The sequence below is a fragment of the Dipteris shenzhenensis genome, chromosome 7 (assembly GCF_047967505.1).
Source record: "Dipteris shenzhenensis isolate YYH24624 ecotype China chromosome 7, Dip_SZ_1.0, whole genome shotgun sequence".
In the NCBI taxonomy this organism is placed as follows: domain Eukaryota; kingdom Viridiplantae; phylum Streptophyta; class Polypodiopsida; order Gleicheniales; family Dipteridaceae; genus Dipteris; species Dipteris shenzhenensis.
The window spans coordinates 14312503-14330386 of NC_141602.1; the positions used below are offsets into that span (position 1 = coordinate 14312503).

The 17884-nt window shown below is 42.4% G+C and overlaps 1 protein-coding gene across 1 annotated transcript in view; it reads right to left on the bottom strand.

Annotated features, from left to right (window-relative positions):
- Positions 1–15481, bottom strand: part of LOC147899982 (5'-3' exoribonuclease 3-like) — a 126976-nt gene extending 111495 nt beyond the window's left edge. Inside the window, exons 1-6 of the mRNA XM_087377255.1 lie at positions 14926–15481; positions 4350–4452; positions 4091–4167; positions 3806–3997; positions 2769–2888; positions 2421–2636 (exon numbers count right to left, since the gene is read on the bottom strand). Of these exons, the coding sequence (XP_087233381.1) occupies positions 2421–2636; positions 2769–2888; positions 3806–3997; positions 4091–4167; positions 4350–4452; positions 14926–15129 (912 nt within the window). The 5' untranslated portion in view covers positions 15130–15481. The remainder of the gene's footprint in view (positions 1–2420; positions 2637–2768; positions 2889–3805; positions 3998–4090; positions 4168–4349; positions 4453–14925) is intronic.
- Between the last annotated feature and the right edge of the window lie 2403 nt (positions 15482–17884).

Sequence of the window (17884 nt, forward strand, 5' to 3'; positions counted from 1 at the left end):
TGCTGCCCTAGAAGACAGCCAAGGTCCAGCCTCTAGGAACTCAGTCTACAGCTCACCTTCAACTCTCCTTCACCCCCAGTGTGAGGCCCAAGGGAGTGGCTCCTGGCTGCTCCTGTCTGCTCCTGCTTTTGCTGAACTGTTGGATGAATAATGGGACATGAAGACCCTCCTTTTATAGGCCTAGGGGCCTGTCAAAAACCCGACCAGTCTGTCCCAATCTGGGCCGACTGGACAGACCAGGTTGGCTGGCCCAACCGACCTGGTTGGCTCAGCCCAACCAGCCCTTTAAGGGCTCACAAAACTAGGGCCCTTTGGCCCACACTTCTAGGGCTTTTGGCCGTCCAATCAAGGCAGGGGCCCAGCCTATATAAGGCATGCCACTGCCCACTAGCAGCCCCATTCGCTGCTCTACCAGGCCCCAGCCATGTCAGCACCTGTTCACCCTGCTGCTGCTGGTTCTGCCCTCTGCCAGGCTCTTCTCCAGCCACGTGTGCAGCGCTGTACTGAACCGTACTGCTGCTGACGTCATCGCACCCTGCCAGGTCAGATCTAGGGCTTGCTGTCCCCGCCTTCTGCTCCTTCCACAGGTTCCGTCCTTTGCAGCCTTCTTCTCTTGTGAGGTGCTACCCATGTGGCAGCCCCCTCTCTCTCTCTTTTCTGGGCATCTTCTGCCCTAGGTCTCCCTCCCCCACGCTCTCCTCATTTGGGGGCTTACAGATGGGGAGGTGACCTTTCCAACATAGAGATCTATAAGTGCTTGATATCTAGTAGGAGAACCTTTTGGTATTGTATCCTGTCCTACTTTGTGGACGGACGGAAATATAAAGAGTTGCTTCTATATTTGTTTCTGAGCATTGTCTAATTACTGACTTGCACATCCTTGCACATTAAGTTAAGAAGTCTGTGATTCCACACCCCACACCACACTGTGTGAGCTCCTGGGCAATACTATCAGTCTTCCGCTGTGCGTACCCTCTGTTGGGTAATTTCTAACAATAGAAAGCTTAAAGCACTAACTTTATATGTGTATGTGTATATGAAAACTAGGCCAAAGTTTTGTTTTGCAGAATTCATAAAGTGTGATATTTACAATTTTGATATAATGATTTTCTTAGGTTTTTTCAGCCCGAAACAAAGGGCTTTTCATGGTTCATAGCGTAGTTCAGATGTAGACAAAATTTGCAACTATAGCAGGAAATAAATTTAACTTACTGAAGCCACTCACTACCAAATTACACATCTCCAAATTCTTGCATTGCACAACTACAAAGCTAGCGAGAGTTAAATTTTACCACCCGGCCATAACAAACATACCAGGGCTCACTTCCAGATGCCCCTTGATGCATGAATATCTCAACTCCAAGCCCAATGACTATTTTCCACTTCTGTATTTGTCCACATAGGATTTCAAGTACACCTAATTACCATTAATTGTACTAACTACCCTAACTAGGCACTAGCCTACTTTTGCCGCTTCAGCCTAGTAACTAATCGCCACTGTCTAACCTCCTACTTTCGTAACCAAGGTGGTAAGGTAGCCCCCTAGGGGGAACGTCACCCCACAGTACTATAGTCATGTACAGTTGTTAGGGGCTAAAAAGATGTGTCCTACTAAATTCTCCCATCTTAAACTCTTTAGGAATATATAGCATGGAGTGACAATCTACACTAGAACATTGGAAGATCAATCAAGGTATCCAAAGAGTATGGGAGATCTTGGCAAGCTAAATATAGAACATGTCCTAGGATGTATGTGCATTGTGCTCTATATAGGTGGTTCATGAGGAGAATATGGAGATACATAGATTGGCAATTAAGATTGCACGTACTATAGGTATGATGTACATTACATTCTCTTGAGGTGCAAATCTTCTATCCCTGGCTTCACCCACAGCCACCTCCATTACTAAGGATTTGTAAGAAGCCACCTGAATTGCTTAGACTTTTGTCTAGTGTGTAATAGGTCCACCTTTTCGTATGGCCTTGCTTGTGTTCTACATGCCAGTTGTACCGTGCATATATATCGATCTTCTCTTCATTGTTGTTAACTGATCTACTCTCTCTCCAACCTAATTTTTCAACATCATTTTTAATGAAACTTCATCACTACACTATCACGGAAAACTAAAGTGCAAACTCTGGGAGAGATGACAAAGCCACGTCCCATACATGATGTGGGATAAAGTCAGCCTAGATCACATATGGAAAAAACAGAGGCAACGAAAAAAGGGGGCGCAGAAGCCCGCGGGGGGGGGGGGGGGGGGGCAGTGTGTGTTAAATGATGTAACATTATGTGGAGATCCAACGATGATGAAATGCGGTCTTTAGCAAAGTTTTAAAAAAGCCAATGTGGTGGTGTGCAACTCCATCTCCTTCTATCAACCTTCATTTCCCAACATCTGTAAGGCAAACCATCTCACCTGAAAAGGCTTTTTAACAGAAATTTCTGCATCACCAGCCTTCTCATCAAATTCTCCTCGTTTTCTCTTCGCTTTTCCTTCACATTCTGCAGCCAAATGTCCCATCTGACCACAAAGGAAGCACTTATCCTGTTGTCCAGGAGTGAACACAACTTCCCTTAATATGGAAAAATGCACTTCATGTGTGGCAAGACCCAGCATGATCAAATCTGCATCCTGAACCCAAGCAACACAGTCCATCCCATTCTCACATTTAAAGCTGCATAAAATTACCAGAAGCTTGAATGAAATTTCATATCTAAAATCAAACATGTATCAAAAGAAATCACAAATCCGTCCAGCTTTTACCAGTCCATACAGGCAGTGGCGGGTATTCGGATCAAACCCGGGTAAATTTCTTTGCAACCGAATGTATGACATGATTTTGTGTTCACCTTCTCCAGGTACATTGGAATCCGACAAAATCACCTGTATTCGAAGAATTACAAATCAACTGACCAATACGGAGGATGGAAAGACATGCCAAGAGAGAGCAGAATATGCCAATTATGTGACCAGGGTATGCCAGAAACAGAAGAACACATGGTAATGATATGCCCTTACTATGCACACATTAGGAAAAAGTTCAGCTCTCTTCTTGAGGGACATAACAGACTGGCTGATTTGCTACATAAGGCGTCACCCTCAGCTTTAGGAACATTTGTATCTAAGCTTTTCAAGCACAGAAACTCACCTAGACATAAAGGTAGTTTCTCTTATTACCCTCCCCTTTGAGGGAGGAGTCTTTATGTATGTAAGGTTTTGTATTGTTTCAGGTCCCATAGGCCGATTTTTGGTCTTCAGAGGACGATAATATATTCTTCTTCTTCTTCTTCTTCTACATAAGGCTTTGTAATAAAGAAACAACCACTGTTTATTTATACTGTTTATAGTCAAGGGTTAAACACACCCATTCCAACAAACTGTAAAATGTTAAACAAGATTGGCTCTATGAATAATTCTTCAACCTCAAAATTCCCATGAAGTAATCACAGCTAGTATCCTCGTACTTGCATTATCTGCAGCAAAAAATTCCAAGCTGCCTTGTGTCTGAAAAAAAGTTTACTGAATGCCACATCAATTGATTCTCCCCACACTTTGATGCGCAAAAAATGAGTTACTCAATATTAAATCTGATAGCGAAGAATCGTGATTATTGTACAAGCTTAGAATGTCCATACACCTAGAACACTTATCTTGGTCCCTTACTCCTTTGCAATATCTGCTATATATTCAATAAGTCAGCCATGAAACTTGTAAATTTTTTGAAAGACACTGTATCATCATTTGAAAACCTCGGATTTCCTCAATTATTGAGCATGTAAAACTTCAACAGCATGGACTACCTTAATATTTTTCCAGCCAGGATCATTGTTAAGTCGCAAATGTACATAATATTGTAAGGCTATAGCAAGTGTGCCCATAAATGGAGTCCCTGGGGTGATCACATTTGAGTCACAAGCTTCTGACTTTTCTTTAGGAGTTATTATTCGTCCTTCTGCCTCGAATTCTTTACGCAACCTCTCCTCTTCAGCCTCCTGCAACGTTCATATAATGCTATAGGTAAACAAGAAACTCAATGTCTTCAAGCATTATAAAGCATCTGACAAATTAGACATCCAGAGACAAACCGCATCTGCAGCATCTTTTGCAGCACGAAATCGACGTGACCGCTGCTGATTCATCTTTGCACGTGGTGCAACACCATCTACCATTCAGATGAAACAACAGACCACTATTAAAATTTGAGAACAAAGTTTCAAAGATGAGCGGTTTCACTTGAAAAAGGTGCCAGTTGATATACCAGGATGATAAACCATGACATTGAGCCAAAACCAAGTACTGCAAGATGCTAACAGATAATAGACCTCAGAGAACAATAATACTAACCAATAGCCATGTAGAGAAGCTTTCTTGGACGGACCATGGCAAAGATGCGGTCAATGTATTCAAAGATACACTCAAACACTTCATTAAAAGTGGTAGGAGTTGGCTGGAATTTACAAAGCCAAAGTTAGCTCTTTTTCTCACTCTCTTTCTTTTGATAAAAACTTATAATTAACATATTTGAAGGTGCCCTAAAATACTCAATTGCAAAAGGTAGGCATTGGCTGAAGTCCACAAAAGTAACAGTTAGGTTTCCTTTTTCACATTCTTTCTCAAAAACAAAATTTCTGCAAAACTAGCCCAAAAAAAGGGGGGAGGGCGAGGAGGAGGGGGAGGGGGGAGGGGAGCGGACAGCACAATCTAGATGAATCCAGGAACATGCCCAAACCCATCCTCGAAAAACACAACACATAGTGCAGCTTCAACCTCATGATAGTCACCCATAAGGTTGAAAACCATAAACTCCATCACACATAGCAAAGACTAGCTACTACAACATCCTCACTGATGTCATTAGTGCCCAACAGTGGGTGTAGACTGTAGTATAAACATATGCTCTCACACATACAAATCCACACACCCACACATACTTGAGTATCTATTTACTCACAAAGGTCTTCGTGCTGAGTTTCTGTAGGCACTCCATAGGTGAAGGGCAGACTCAACCACCGTGACAAAGGCTAGCACTAAAGGAGAAGGCTAATCAAAAACTAGTCCACACATTCTCTTCATTCAAGCTACAACTGCTTGTGAAGACTACACTATTTGATTTTAGTCTCTCCCAGACAAGCATCTAAGCAAAAAAATGCTTAGACGATCTAGCTGATAGGGCAACGCACCACTTAAGATAGAAAGAAATGATTGCAATATCAGCAGGCCGCAACATGGATGAAAACTTCACAAGCTGAAATTTGCATGTCGCTAATACGGCAGGATAATCTAGATGAATCCAGTAACATACCCAAACTCATCCTCTAAAAACACAACACACAGTACAGCTTCAATCTCGTCGTAGTCACTCATAAGGTTGAAAACCATTAACTCCATCACGCATAGCAGGGACTAGCTACTATGACATCCCCACTAACGTCATCAGTGCCCAACAATGGGTGTAGACCATAGTATAAGCATATGCTCTCACACATACAAATCCACACACCCACACATACTTGAGCATCCATTTATACAAAGGTCTTCGTACTAAGTTTCTGTCGGCACTCCAGAGGTGAAGAGCAGACTCAGTCGTGACAAAGGCTAGCACTAAAGGAGACGGCTAATCAAAAACACATCCTCTTCATTGAAGCTACAACTGCTTGTGAAGACTATACGATTTCATTTTAGTCTCTCCAAGATGAGCATCTAAGCAAAAAAATGCTTAGACGATCTAGTTGATAGGGCAACACACCACTTAAGATAGAAAGATATATATCTAAATGAATCCAAGAATATTCCCAAACTCATCCTCTAAAAACACAACATCGTGCAGTTTCAATCTCATGATAGTCACTCATAAGATTGAAAACCATAAACTCCATCACGCATAGCAGAGACTAGCTACTATGACATCCCCACTAACATCATCAACGCCCACTAGTCTTCGTACTGAGTTTTTGTCGGCACTCCGGAGGTGAAGGGCAGACTCAGCTATGATGAAGGCTAGCACTAAAGGAGAAGGCTAATCAAAAAGTAGTTCAAAATCTCTTCATTCAAGCTACAACTGCTTGTGAAGTCTAAAGATTTCATTTTAGTCTCTCCCAAACAAGCATCTAAATCTAGTTGATAGGGCAATGCACCATTTAAGATAGAAAGAATTATCACAATACCAGCACGCCGCAACTTGGACCAAAACTTCACAAGGTGAGATTTGCATGTCCGCTAATACCGCAGAAGCATATACCTAGATGAATCCGGGAATATTCCCAAACTCATTAAAACACAACATAGTGCAGTTTCAATCTCACAATAGTCACTCATAAGATTGAAAACCATAAACTCCATCACGCATAGCAGGGACTAGCTACTATGACATCCCCACTGATGTCATCAGCGCCCAACAGTGGGTGTAGACCATAGTATAAAAATATGCTCTCACACATACGAATCCACACACCCACATATACTTGAGCATCCTTTTATACACAGTCTTCGTACTGAGTTTCTGTCGGCACTCCGGAGGTGAAGGGCAAACTCAGCCATGACGAAGGCTAGCACTAAAGGAGAAGTATGCTCTCACACATTCAAATCCACACACCCACACATACTTGCAATATCCAATATGAACGAAACTTTACAAGGTGAAATTTGCATGTCCTCTAATATGGCAGAAGCATAATCTAGATGAATTCGGGAACATGCCCAAACTCATCCTCTAAAAACCAAAGTCATCCTTAAAAACCACAACACATAGTGCAGCTTCAATCTCATGATAGTCACTCTTAGGGTTGAGAACCATAAACTCACGCATAGCAGGGACTAGCTACTATGACATCCCCACTGACGTCATCAGTGCTCAACACTGGGTGTAGACCATAGTAGAAACATATGCTCTCACACATACAAATCCACACACCCACACATACTTGAGCATCCGTTTATACAAAGGTCTTCGTACCGAGTTTCTGTAGGCACTCCAAAGGTGAAGGGCAGACTCAGCATGTCTAGGAAAGAAACTACATCTAATAACACTCCACTGATAGAAAGAACCTACAACAAGGCATATAGGTAAGGTACCATGACCCAATCATCAATGGTCGGAAGGTCTTAACCTCAAAGAGCCATAGTTCAATCAAAGGCAACGAGGACTCAAGGCAAGTGAGGCTTCAAGGTGGTGTTCAAAAAGACCATTCACAATTCTAGAAAAAACTTACAAAAGGTCTGTAGGAATCATCCATTCTAGAAAGAGCCTATAGGGCTAGCTCAGGGGTTGGACAGCCCACCCAGCATCAAGGAGCTGCTGCATTCAAATCTAGCATGCCCCTGGAATTTTGCAACAACGGGAGATGATCGAATAGGATTTCCATAACCTCTTTCGTGCGTGTGAAAACAAGACTATTATGTTTTAGTGTTTCCCCAACAATTAGTGTACAGCAATAAATCTTAGATAATGTAGCTGGCATAAATTTGCACGTAAATATAAGTGTATTTCAATGTTTTGGCACATGATAAAGAGTACCATAGGGCCAGGCTTGAAATGCCAATCGAGGGTGTAGCAAAACTGCAAGTTGAAATAAATTGTAGGCATTATCTTTTAGGTTTGGGACCTACTTGAGAAAGATCAATATACTAAGAGGCATGCTATTTCTGAAGTCCGCTTCCAAAGAAAGCAAATCTATCTCATGTCTGCTATCAATAAAGTAAAGAGTTGCTATTTCTCGCATATGCATCCTGAAAACTGAATGTAGCATAAATCTGGCATAAAAGCGTGCTTTTGGTGGCGAGCTTAAGCTAGATAGTAGAAGCATGCCTTCTTTTTTTAGATTGTGAAACTATGCCTTAAAAGCGTGCTTTTGGTGGCGAGCTTAAGCTAGAAGCATGCCTTCTTTTTCTTAGATTGTGAAACTACACCTCGCATGCTTGAAGCCCACAACTGCACTCCTACATTCTCTCTTACATTTCACATTTGCTTTGCCAACATTAGCTAGTCATGACACCCTCCTCGTCTTGTTGCCGATTGCAATTTCAGCTAGGCCCTTTCTTTTTGTTTTCCTTCTCATTTTAAAGCAAGTCCTTAAGGATGGAAAATGGGGAGTTACCGTGAGGACATAGCACTAATCAAAGAGTTTAACTCCAAACTAAAAGATTCTCAGTCTTAAACTGATGTATGGCTGATTATGTTTTTCAGACTGTTAGGTAGGTACTCTAAATAATCAGACTTGTTTTTGCATTCCTTGGGAGCCGCCATGTGCCCTCCCTAAGCAAATGTACTAGATGGTTTTGTCCCATAGGCCTGTTGGTCTTCCGTGGACATTAATAGACTCTCTCTCTCTCTCTCTCTCTCTCACTAATTCTGTTGCCTTGTTCTTCAACTGCGCTCATGTGAGTTCCTCAGCTATCCATACCTTGGTCCCTTTCAACTTGTAAGATTGTTGAAGAAGCTTTAATCTGTGAATCTCGTGATGTTAAGTGTAATGATAGCATGTCCTCTGGAGTGCCAAGGCTAGGCATGGCTTCTTTGACATGTGCTAAAGTCTCACTGAAAGAGTCCTCCTCTTTGTACCATCCTTCAGGGGGGGGGAGAGAGAGAGAGAGAGAGAGAGAAAATACACATAGATGTACAGCCAAACAGTTTCATATATAGATAACAGATCCAAGTACAAAACCTTGTCAAATCTATACCATCACCCACAGAAAACAATCGCTAAGGTCGGGCATTAGGCTCAGACTCGCTCCTACTGTGGTAGAATTATCCTAGATCAGTGCGTCTCTGCTCTAGATGAGTATGATGCTACTGATTTTCCTGTGGATCATCCTGTGCACTGTGCACCATAGTGTGGCTATTCTACAGCATGTAGATCTGCCTGTGTGTGTGCACCTAGATGGTGCAAAAGCTCCTACAAATTGACTTCTTGCTGATCATTGGAACCGCCTCTATTCTTGACCCTAGAAGGTGATCTGCAGACTGGAATCCTTGGATGCCTGGATCCCACATCTATTGGGTCAGGTGACCCTCCAGACTGGTTGACTCAATCTGTAAAAACACTCAATCCAGCAGACAAGACGACAGACCTATTCTCTGCATATATTAGGCCTTCTTTGCAGGCACCTTGCTGGTTCGTGCTCAGCCCTGCTGCATGCCGTATCTGCCAACTGGATATGCATCCACAGTCATCTCGATAATCATGGAGAAAGCGACTACATCTTACACATTCCATTCCTTCATGCTATTTGGATCGACCAGAACTGAGATCTTCCTGCGGCATCCAAGACATCGATAGGTTTTGGCTCCGTCCCCATATTTCCTGGCCACTAGATGCTTACGAACCTTCACTTTCCATATGGGATAGTTGATTCCATCTAGCTTCCCAGACTCACCGACATTTGGAGCTTCCCAAGCTCACCGAAATTTGGAATGAGTGTGTTGGATCCCATGCAAGGGTGTAGATAGCCTGACGTCTTTTCATCAGTTTCTGCACTCACTGCAAGTCAACACAACACACTTGAATGTGGCTGCTCCTTCCTCCTCACCCAAGTCAGGACCCTTCAGTTTGGAGAAGTCTTTTTTGTTGTTGATCTCCAAAATGCTTGGCTCGTCAAACGCTTCATTCTGATACCATGTTAGGGAAAAGGGCTCGTTTGCTACAGCCAACCCCTACACAGCGGAATAAAACAACTTCTCAAGATCTCACAGTGGAAACTTCAAATGCCAACTCACTCCGTGCTCGTCTATGTATAGAAAGAGATCACTTCAGATAGAGAAATAATACACACTGATGTAGAACCAAACAGTTTCATATATAGATAATAGATCCAAGTACAAAACGTTGTCAAATCTGTACCATCACCTACAGCAAACAATTGCTGAGGCAGGGCACCAGGCTCAGACTCTGTTTGCTGCCCCTACTGTGGTCAAACTTCAGTGGCTGCTTTAGGTGAGTCTGCTGCTGATATTCCTGTTAATCACTGTGCACCACAGTACGGCTCTTCTACAGCATGTAGATCTGCCTCTCTGTGTGCACTGGGATGGTGCAAAAGCTCCTGCAAACTGACTGCTTGCTCATCACTGAAACTGCCTCTATTCTTCACCCTACAAGGCATCTGCAATCCCGGATGCCTGGACCCCCACAATGGGGCCCTATTTAAAGGATCAGGTGACCCTCCAGACTGGCCGATCCAGTCTGTAAACCACACGACCCAGCAGACAGGTCTGCTGACCTTCTGCTGCCTATATTAGGCATTCTTTGCAGGAGCCTAGCTACTGGTTCCTGCTGCAGCCTCAAGGCCTCCTTTTATATCTGCTGCTGTACCCGCCCACCAGCACTTGCTGCTGTAGTACATCTGCTGCTGCTGCCGACCAGCTGCAGACTTCTTGACCCGTTTCTGCAGGCCTCTCCAGGCCTTCCATACTGCCATTTGGCAGCCCTTGGTGCCTGCCTCTCTTGCTGCCTTGCCCCAGCCCATTGCCCTTTGTCCATAGACCCATGGCTGGCTGGATACAGCCATATAACAGGCCCCATTCCATGGCATTGCAGCCCGTGTGTCAGCCTTTCATGCTGTACACATGGTAGTCACTATACCTCTTTTATTCTCCCAATCATGCTACAGGTATCATGCCCCATTGCACACTCACAGGGGGGCTAACAGGTGGGGCATTGACCCTATTTATCCAACACAAGGGACTTGACCAATGACAACTACCTATGGGAGCGCAAAGGCTAGCACTATGGTCAAACGTAGAAGCAAACGATGTTTGTGTTAGGGCTGCCGATAGATTATCAGCCGGAGGGGTTCGAGATAAACTCCCTCGATGATCCATAAGTTTCGCCAAAATCTACGATGACTCAGTTGTTGAATCAAAGGAGTAGCTACTCCCCTAGGACAAGAAACAACATTTTTAGGCACCCGCCACCGACAAGACTCATCTTTGCTATTCCATCATCTATAAAGAAATGATCTAAAGTGGAGAACATGGAATCTAAATCAAGCAAGGAAGAAGAACCTCTACTGGAAGAGCATGAAGCCTAGGAATATGTATTGAAGAAAAAGGATAAACCACACGATGGGAGTATCAAGTAATGGGTTTAATATCCTTTGGATAGTGGTTTCTGTCTAAGGAGCAACAGATGACTTGATCCGTGTAATTGGGTCAACTATAAGGACAAATGCGTGTGTGGGCGAAAATGGTTCCACTCATAACGACTACTGTTTGGTGCAGCGAGGTCAACCGAGTAAAAAGGAGCAATTCAAATGTTTCAGACATTGAGCTCCAAATGGAGGATCATAAAGAAGAATTGAGTTTTCACCTAACGAGCATTGATAATGCGATGTGATTTTGGACTTTTTTATAAACACGAGGACATGCACATCAATTACATAACTCGTCCGCTTCGTAACTCCAATTCTATTGTTAGAATAGTGGTTTTCCATTCTCATGTGTACCATGTTATATAATACACAGTTAGTGTGGTGATATGTATGTATATAGCATCAAGATTATGGGTTAACTTATAACAGCTTTGTTAGCACTCCCTCTACTATAGTAGAGACCTTTTGTGAATTTCCACATGTAAAACTAATTAAGTTGTGTGATTCAAATTGCCATCTATGGAGACTATCCTACCAAAATTTCCTTTTTATGACCCAATGCCATCGTTCGTTTTCTCTCATCCAACAACACCTGCTTTACCATTATTCTAGGAGGCAGCACCCATGCGGTCTTGTCCACTCTTGTTTTCAATTAATAGATGTACACTTGTGCATCTATTGTGTTTGGGTTCTCTCTTCCAATCTACATGGTATCAGAGCCATCATTCGCACTCTAATCCCTAGTAACAACTCCTCCCCTAAGAATAAGCTTGCAAAAAGCTAGAAGGCTCTCAAGTATGTGGAGGCTCCTTTTGAGGTGACTGCTCCACAATATCATGCAGCTTGAAGTTGGTCATGGTAGCACTGCGCAGACTGCTTCATCAAGAAGCAATAGTCGAGGTTGCAACAATGAAACAAAGAAGCCAAGGCATATCCAAGGTCACTTAGCCTCAGGTAGTCATAGCTTGAAGGAGCTTAAGGCACAAGCAATATGAGCTTCAAGATTAGGTCAAATTAATCAAGCCATTAGATAAATTCCAAACATCTATCTTGGTCATAACTTGAAGGAGCTTAAGGCACGAGCAATATGAGCTTCAAGATTAGGTCAAATTAATCAAGGCATTAGATAAATCCCAAACATTTATCTTGGTGGTGGTAGAAAGTTATTGATTGAAGGAATTGAAGATTTCCAGGTAAATTGAATTGATAGTTCACAATGAGATATTTGTGAAGTGACATATATACCAACATTGGCCAAGAACACATGTTTACAGTTATAGATGACATAAAAAGAGCTGTACAGTTTTTTGGAAAAAAGAATGAAAACTTTAGAGTGCTAGGAAAGATCTGGAACTAAAGGTTCTTGCCTCTTGTTCTAAAGGTTGTCATATCACCTTGTATATTTTTCCTTTACCTTAATACAATTTTGTTTAATTACCAGCCCCCCCCAAAAAAAAAGGCCAAGAACTTGATATATGTGTTAAGAATTGTTGATCGAAACATTGAAGTAAACTTTGACAAGAACAAATGCATCAAATATGGCATGGTAGATGGTACATTCTTTAGGCTAGCTATGAAGCAATTTGGCAAGCCAATTTGTGCAATTGCTCCAAGGGAAGTATATTTGTCACCTAAATTTTCAATTGTTAGAAGGATAATCTTGTTCATGGCTTACCTAGGATCAGTAAGAGGAAATCATGTGAAGGATGTGTCTACAGCAAACAGTAAGGCAACCAAGGGAGGAACACGGCACATGGTCCACTAGGTCTAGTTCACACGGATATTGCCATATAAATGCTAGAGACACCAAATTCATTGAGAGTAAGGACATATTTTGTAACTATCATTGATAATGTTACCAAAAAAAGTATTTGTCTATTTCATGTTAAAAAGGAACAAAACCTTCCTTTAAGCCTTAAAGCAATGGCAAAATCTCAAACGGAGAGAAAGCTAAAATGCTATAATGGGAGAGAATACCTATCATAGGAGTTTTGTGTATATGTGTGTGTGTTTGTTTATTTATTTATTTTAGTTATATATTTATTTATTTATATTTATATTCCTCCTTTTTTAAAACTTTCAAAAGTATATAAAGATCACCCCTAACCCACTTAGTTTTCAATTGCGTTGTGGTATCATCACTATTGCAAGAGCCTTAAAAGCATTACATGTTGTACCACATTCAGTTGGAACATCGAACATAGCACAAAGATGTTATATTGGCAAGAGAAGTCATTTTGCTGTCTCAAAACAGCAGCTCGATTTGTTAGAATCTGAATGACCATTTTGTTTGTTAATATTTTTAATATAGTGTCACTCCCAACTTTCGTACATGTCTTCAAGAAGGAGTGGCAATTGGATCCAAACCAGTGTTCTGGATTGTTCTCTCTCATACAGGTAGTTGAGGTCTTCTCTAAGCTGCAGGTTTATCTTCTATACGTAGTTTTCATGCTCTCAACTCTGCTCCACGAGGCTCCACTGGAGGACTGTACGTGGACAACAAGGGTAAGAACTCCTTGTTTTATAGGCCCACTTAACCAGCTGACGACTAGCCTCGGCTCCCTAATGGACCAGCTGCCTAAAGGGGGGCTCAGATTATTGGATCTGATGTGACTGAAGGGCTGGGTGCCCGCAGCTGTGTGAGACAGAGGAGACGTGGAGGAGGAGGATAGGATAATTAATGCCTTTCAAAGACGAAAAAGTTGTAGAGACCTCCATTTAGATTCTTTAATTGAGTTCAGTATGTTTCCACTGCAGAGTCTGTGAGAACGCAGCCCTACTTCTCATGATGCAGGTTACAACCTAGCCCAGCATACTAAGTAGTACTCGACATCAATGAAGTCCTCAGTCTATTAAAAAAATTTCAAAGTCGTAAGCAATTCAAGTAAATTGCGTCACAAATGTGGGTCCCTTTTCGAACAGACTAAAGGAATATCCTTACATTTCTGTCATAACTGGATGTCTAACTTGTGTCTGCTTAATAACCTGAAAGCCGAATTGAGCTGCTAGGACATCACCCCCTCTTGTGCCCATACGAAGGCACGAAAAACCTCTCTACCTCAAGCCATAAACACTTTGAGAAATTCCATACAGTCGCGACATAAGTAGTGGTTGCCATAAGGATATGTTGAATAATTATGATCCTGGCATTCCATCTCAGGCTTATGCCAGGATTTGATCTGCAATCTAATTTTATTGAGAAACCAATTAAATCTCTGCTGCACAGTCAAGCCAATGCCAATAAGGGCAAGCTATTTCTCCCCTCTTAATAAGTTGAACTTGTCTGTTTTCCAACTAGACTGGGAGGGGGACTCCATCAGTCTTTATCACAAAATTATTCGACAAACTGCACCGGGAGCCAGTGGCTTTGCAGAAGTCTACAAGAATCTTGAACAAGTTGTCAATGCTGTCTTTGTCCTCTGTACAGCATGAAAACCTTAAACAGTCCCTTCTCGACCTCACTCAACGTTCCCAGTTTGGTGACTCTGATGAAACATCCTAGCACGGTTTCGAAGATGCTATACCCAATTTTGTTACAGTTGGCAATACATTTCTAGACCTGTTCACTGATTATAAAATCTACTCGATTAATATTGCGGACAGGCGACTGGGCCCGTATACTCCCTCTTCATACAACTTCAAGATGGCAAACTACGTTAAAAGAAACATTGCCCCTTACTGTTTGGCCGCCAGTTGGAATCCCATTCTTTGCAACTAAATTAAAATGATAACGAATTAGTACTTCCACTTCAAACAACCAATCAGGAAGAACAAGGGAGAATTCAACGGGGGTATCCGTGATCAAACGAGTTGCGACCAAGTTCATTGACAAACGTACCCGGTCTTCTGGATGAAAGCATGGATGAATAATGCCATTCATGTCGAGGTATAAGTTGTCATATTCCATGTTATTGGGATTAGGCTTAGAAGTATCGAGTGGCACCGTCACGTCATCAATCACCTTCGCTTCCTCTTCGATCACATCGACAACTATGAGAGGATACTTGTCTGCGAGCCAGCGATAAAACGCCGGGACACCCATACTGATCTCGCAATTCTTTGGAACGAATCTCAGGGACAGTCAAAGGTTGCCTCCAAAAAGGATTTCTTCTCGCTCCCGGCAAAGGGTGTAAGCGAACTGGGCGTAAAAGCCTAAAAAGATGAGATACGAAGCAATTCAAAAGCGCGCATTCATGGAAGGAGTGAAGAGCGAGGAATGTTATAAAAAAGTAGTGGCGAGCTGAGAGGAAAGATAAAGTTCGGACGACGAAAATTTCCAGGTGGTTGAGAAGCAAGCAGGAAACATCAGAAATTCTCAAAGCGAGAGGGGGAAGTGCAGGAAAGAAGAGGTGAAGAAGACGAATTTTACAGAAAGCCTGAAAGCCTAAATTGAGTCCAAGTCAACAACTTAACTTCACGCTCCTAACAACCGCGAGCGTGACGACTCCACAAGTAAACGTCAAAGTCAACCCTTTGACTACTAGTCAAAACCTTGGTTTTTGGCCCTCCTTCGAGGGTCTCCCCCACGCTCTCTCATCCTCCAGCTCTTGCTAAAAGCACGTCCCCATGAAAGCTTTGTGATTCCCACTTGTGAGTCATACTACCTCACAAGATTGTTGCACGTTACTTCAGCCAATCATACAAAAGCTGGACGTCTATGCACAATCGCAAGCCTTGGGCATTGGAATGCTAGGCTAGAATGGTCCAATGCCAGGAAAAAATGCTGGGCCTAGCATTTTGGAGCCATGAGGATGCAAATCCTCTATGCCAGTGGGGCTAGCATGCACAGGGAGGCCCTCTAAGAGGGCTTCCCCACGTGTGCTAGCAGGGCGAGAGCCCAGCCCTTCTAGGAGCCCGACTGCAAGGCCCCATGCTAGTTGTAATGATGCTGCTACATTTTCCTCAACCTTGCAATGCCAGCTAGCGGCTGGGTTTGAGAGCTTGCTAGTAGAGCATTGCAATGCCCAAGCATGGGGATTGGCTAAGAGAGTCCAACTTCCACTCTATTCGTCCACCAATCTACAAAAACAATGTCAAGCCTCATACATATCACTTGCAAAGCTTTCATGGGAGCGTGTTTTGGCCGTGCTACCTTCAACATTCCAATGTTGAAATTTCAGCCTTGGTAGCCTCGTGCAGAGGTCCTCCTCGCGCTTTTGCTACCGCTAGGTGCCGGTGGACTAGGCAGATGTGGAGGGCTAAAAGATTCAATTTTCCCGTGTTGCCTAGCTTATCTTCATCACAGGCAAAGTAAGTGGCAGAGGGTGCAGCCAGTATCTCTATAGAGCTTTGAGGCTCTCTAACAATGAAGAATACTTCCTTTCCCAGTCCAACAGTTGAATGTTGGGCTGGAATCCTTGATTTCAGAGTCTCTATGGTGGCATTTGATTGCTTTCCATGTTGAGCCAGTAGTGGGACCTCCGCTAGCAAGGTTTACCCAACCCCACTAGCTGGCATGGGGAAGCGCTCTAACTCTACTAATGGTCAAAGGCTCAAATTTTGCTAAGAGCCGGTAGTCATGCAACGGAAAAGCAAGGGACAACGGCTTATAATCACCGGGGGTAGGTCACGACTATCAAGGTCGTTGGTTGACATGATTTGTTTCTCAGGATGTCAGAGCCCAAACATAGACCGGATTGAGCGGAGTGGGTGAGGCAAGTTGCAAGGGGGTGCCCATAAGGCACTCCGTGGATTGAGCTGAAAACTCCATCCACCGGTCCTAAGTTTTGCGTGGCGGGTTGAAACGCGGGTGCATGAGCGCTTGAATTTCAAATCGAGATAATGAAAAAGCTTTGAAATGTTGGGACCAACTCTAATCATGGCCGATGGTCCTAAATCCTTTGTTTCTAGTCAAGCTGACCATCTTAAAGAGTAGATTAATGTCTAATTTTATGTTAGTTGTTAATGGACATTAAGGTTGCCTTTCTCTCAACTACTCTTCCTCCTTTCATTAAAGTAGGGCTAAGTGGTTTTGCAATGATAATATAAATCATTCAAAAGGCTTGCCCGAGATCCAAATTAGCGAAAAAGAAGACGAATTGGATGTGCAGCACGGAAAAGTGGTCGGAGACTGCGAGAGATGATTAATTGAAAGCTGAGAGAGAGAGAGAGAGAGAGAGAGAGAGAGAGAGAGAGAAGGATGGTTTCCACGAAAGAAAATAGCAAGTGGAACTTGGACCAATCATAAAAAGGCAACCAATTTCTAAATTCCTAAATTCGAATTTCAATTCTTCAAAACTAAAAGCTCCTATAAGACCTACCCTTCCAGGCAGGCCAAAAAATTCTATGATTAAATGCAGTTCACACAAAGCAATTTTCTTAAGAGATTGAGAAAGCTTCAAGTTGAAAATTTTAAGGTATCTATTGAAATTTACAAAATTTAAACAAAAATATGACTAAATGCCTTCAAAGTTCTAGGTTTTAAAACCTTGTATTTTGGTTAATTTTTTAAATTTATCATTCAACTGACGTTAAACCTCACTGGTGTCCACCAAAGACATTTCATTTTATTTATTATTTATTTATTTTTATAAAAAAAGGTACCACAACATTCATAACAAAAAACTTCGAACTTCAAAATTTATCTTTTTTTTTCAAGATTTTGCAAAAATTTTCACTAAAATGTAACTCCAACGGCCTCAAATTTACAAATGTAAAATCCTCCTCCCAACATTTCAAGGTTTTTTGTAGATGTAACACTAGAGCCTTCGTTCCTATATTTTCAAACTCTATACTTCATGCCATTATCTTCTGCAGAGCCCACCTGCAAACAGATGTCTCTACTAACATTAGATTTT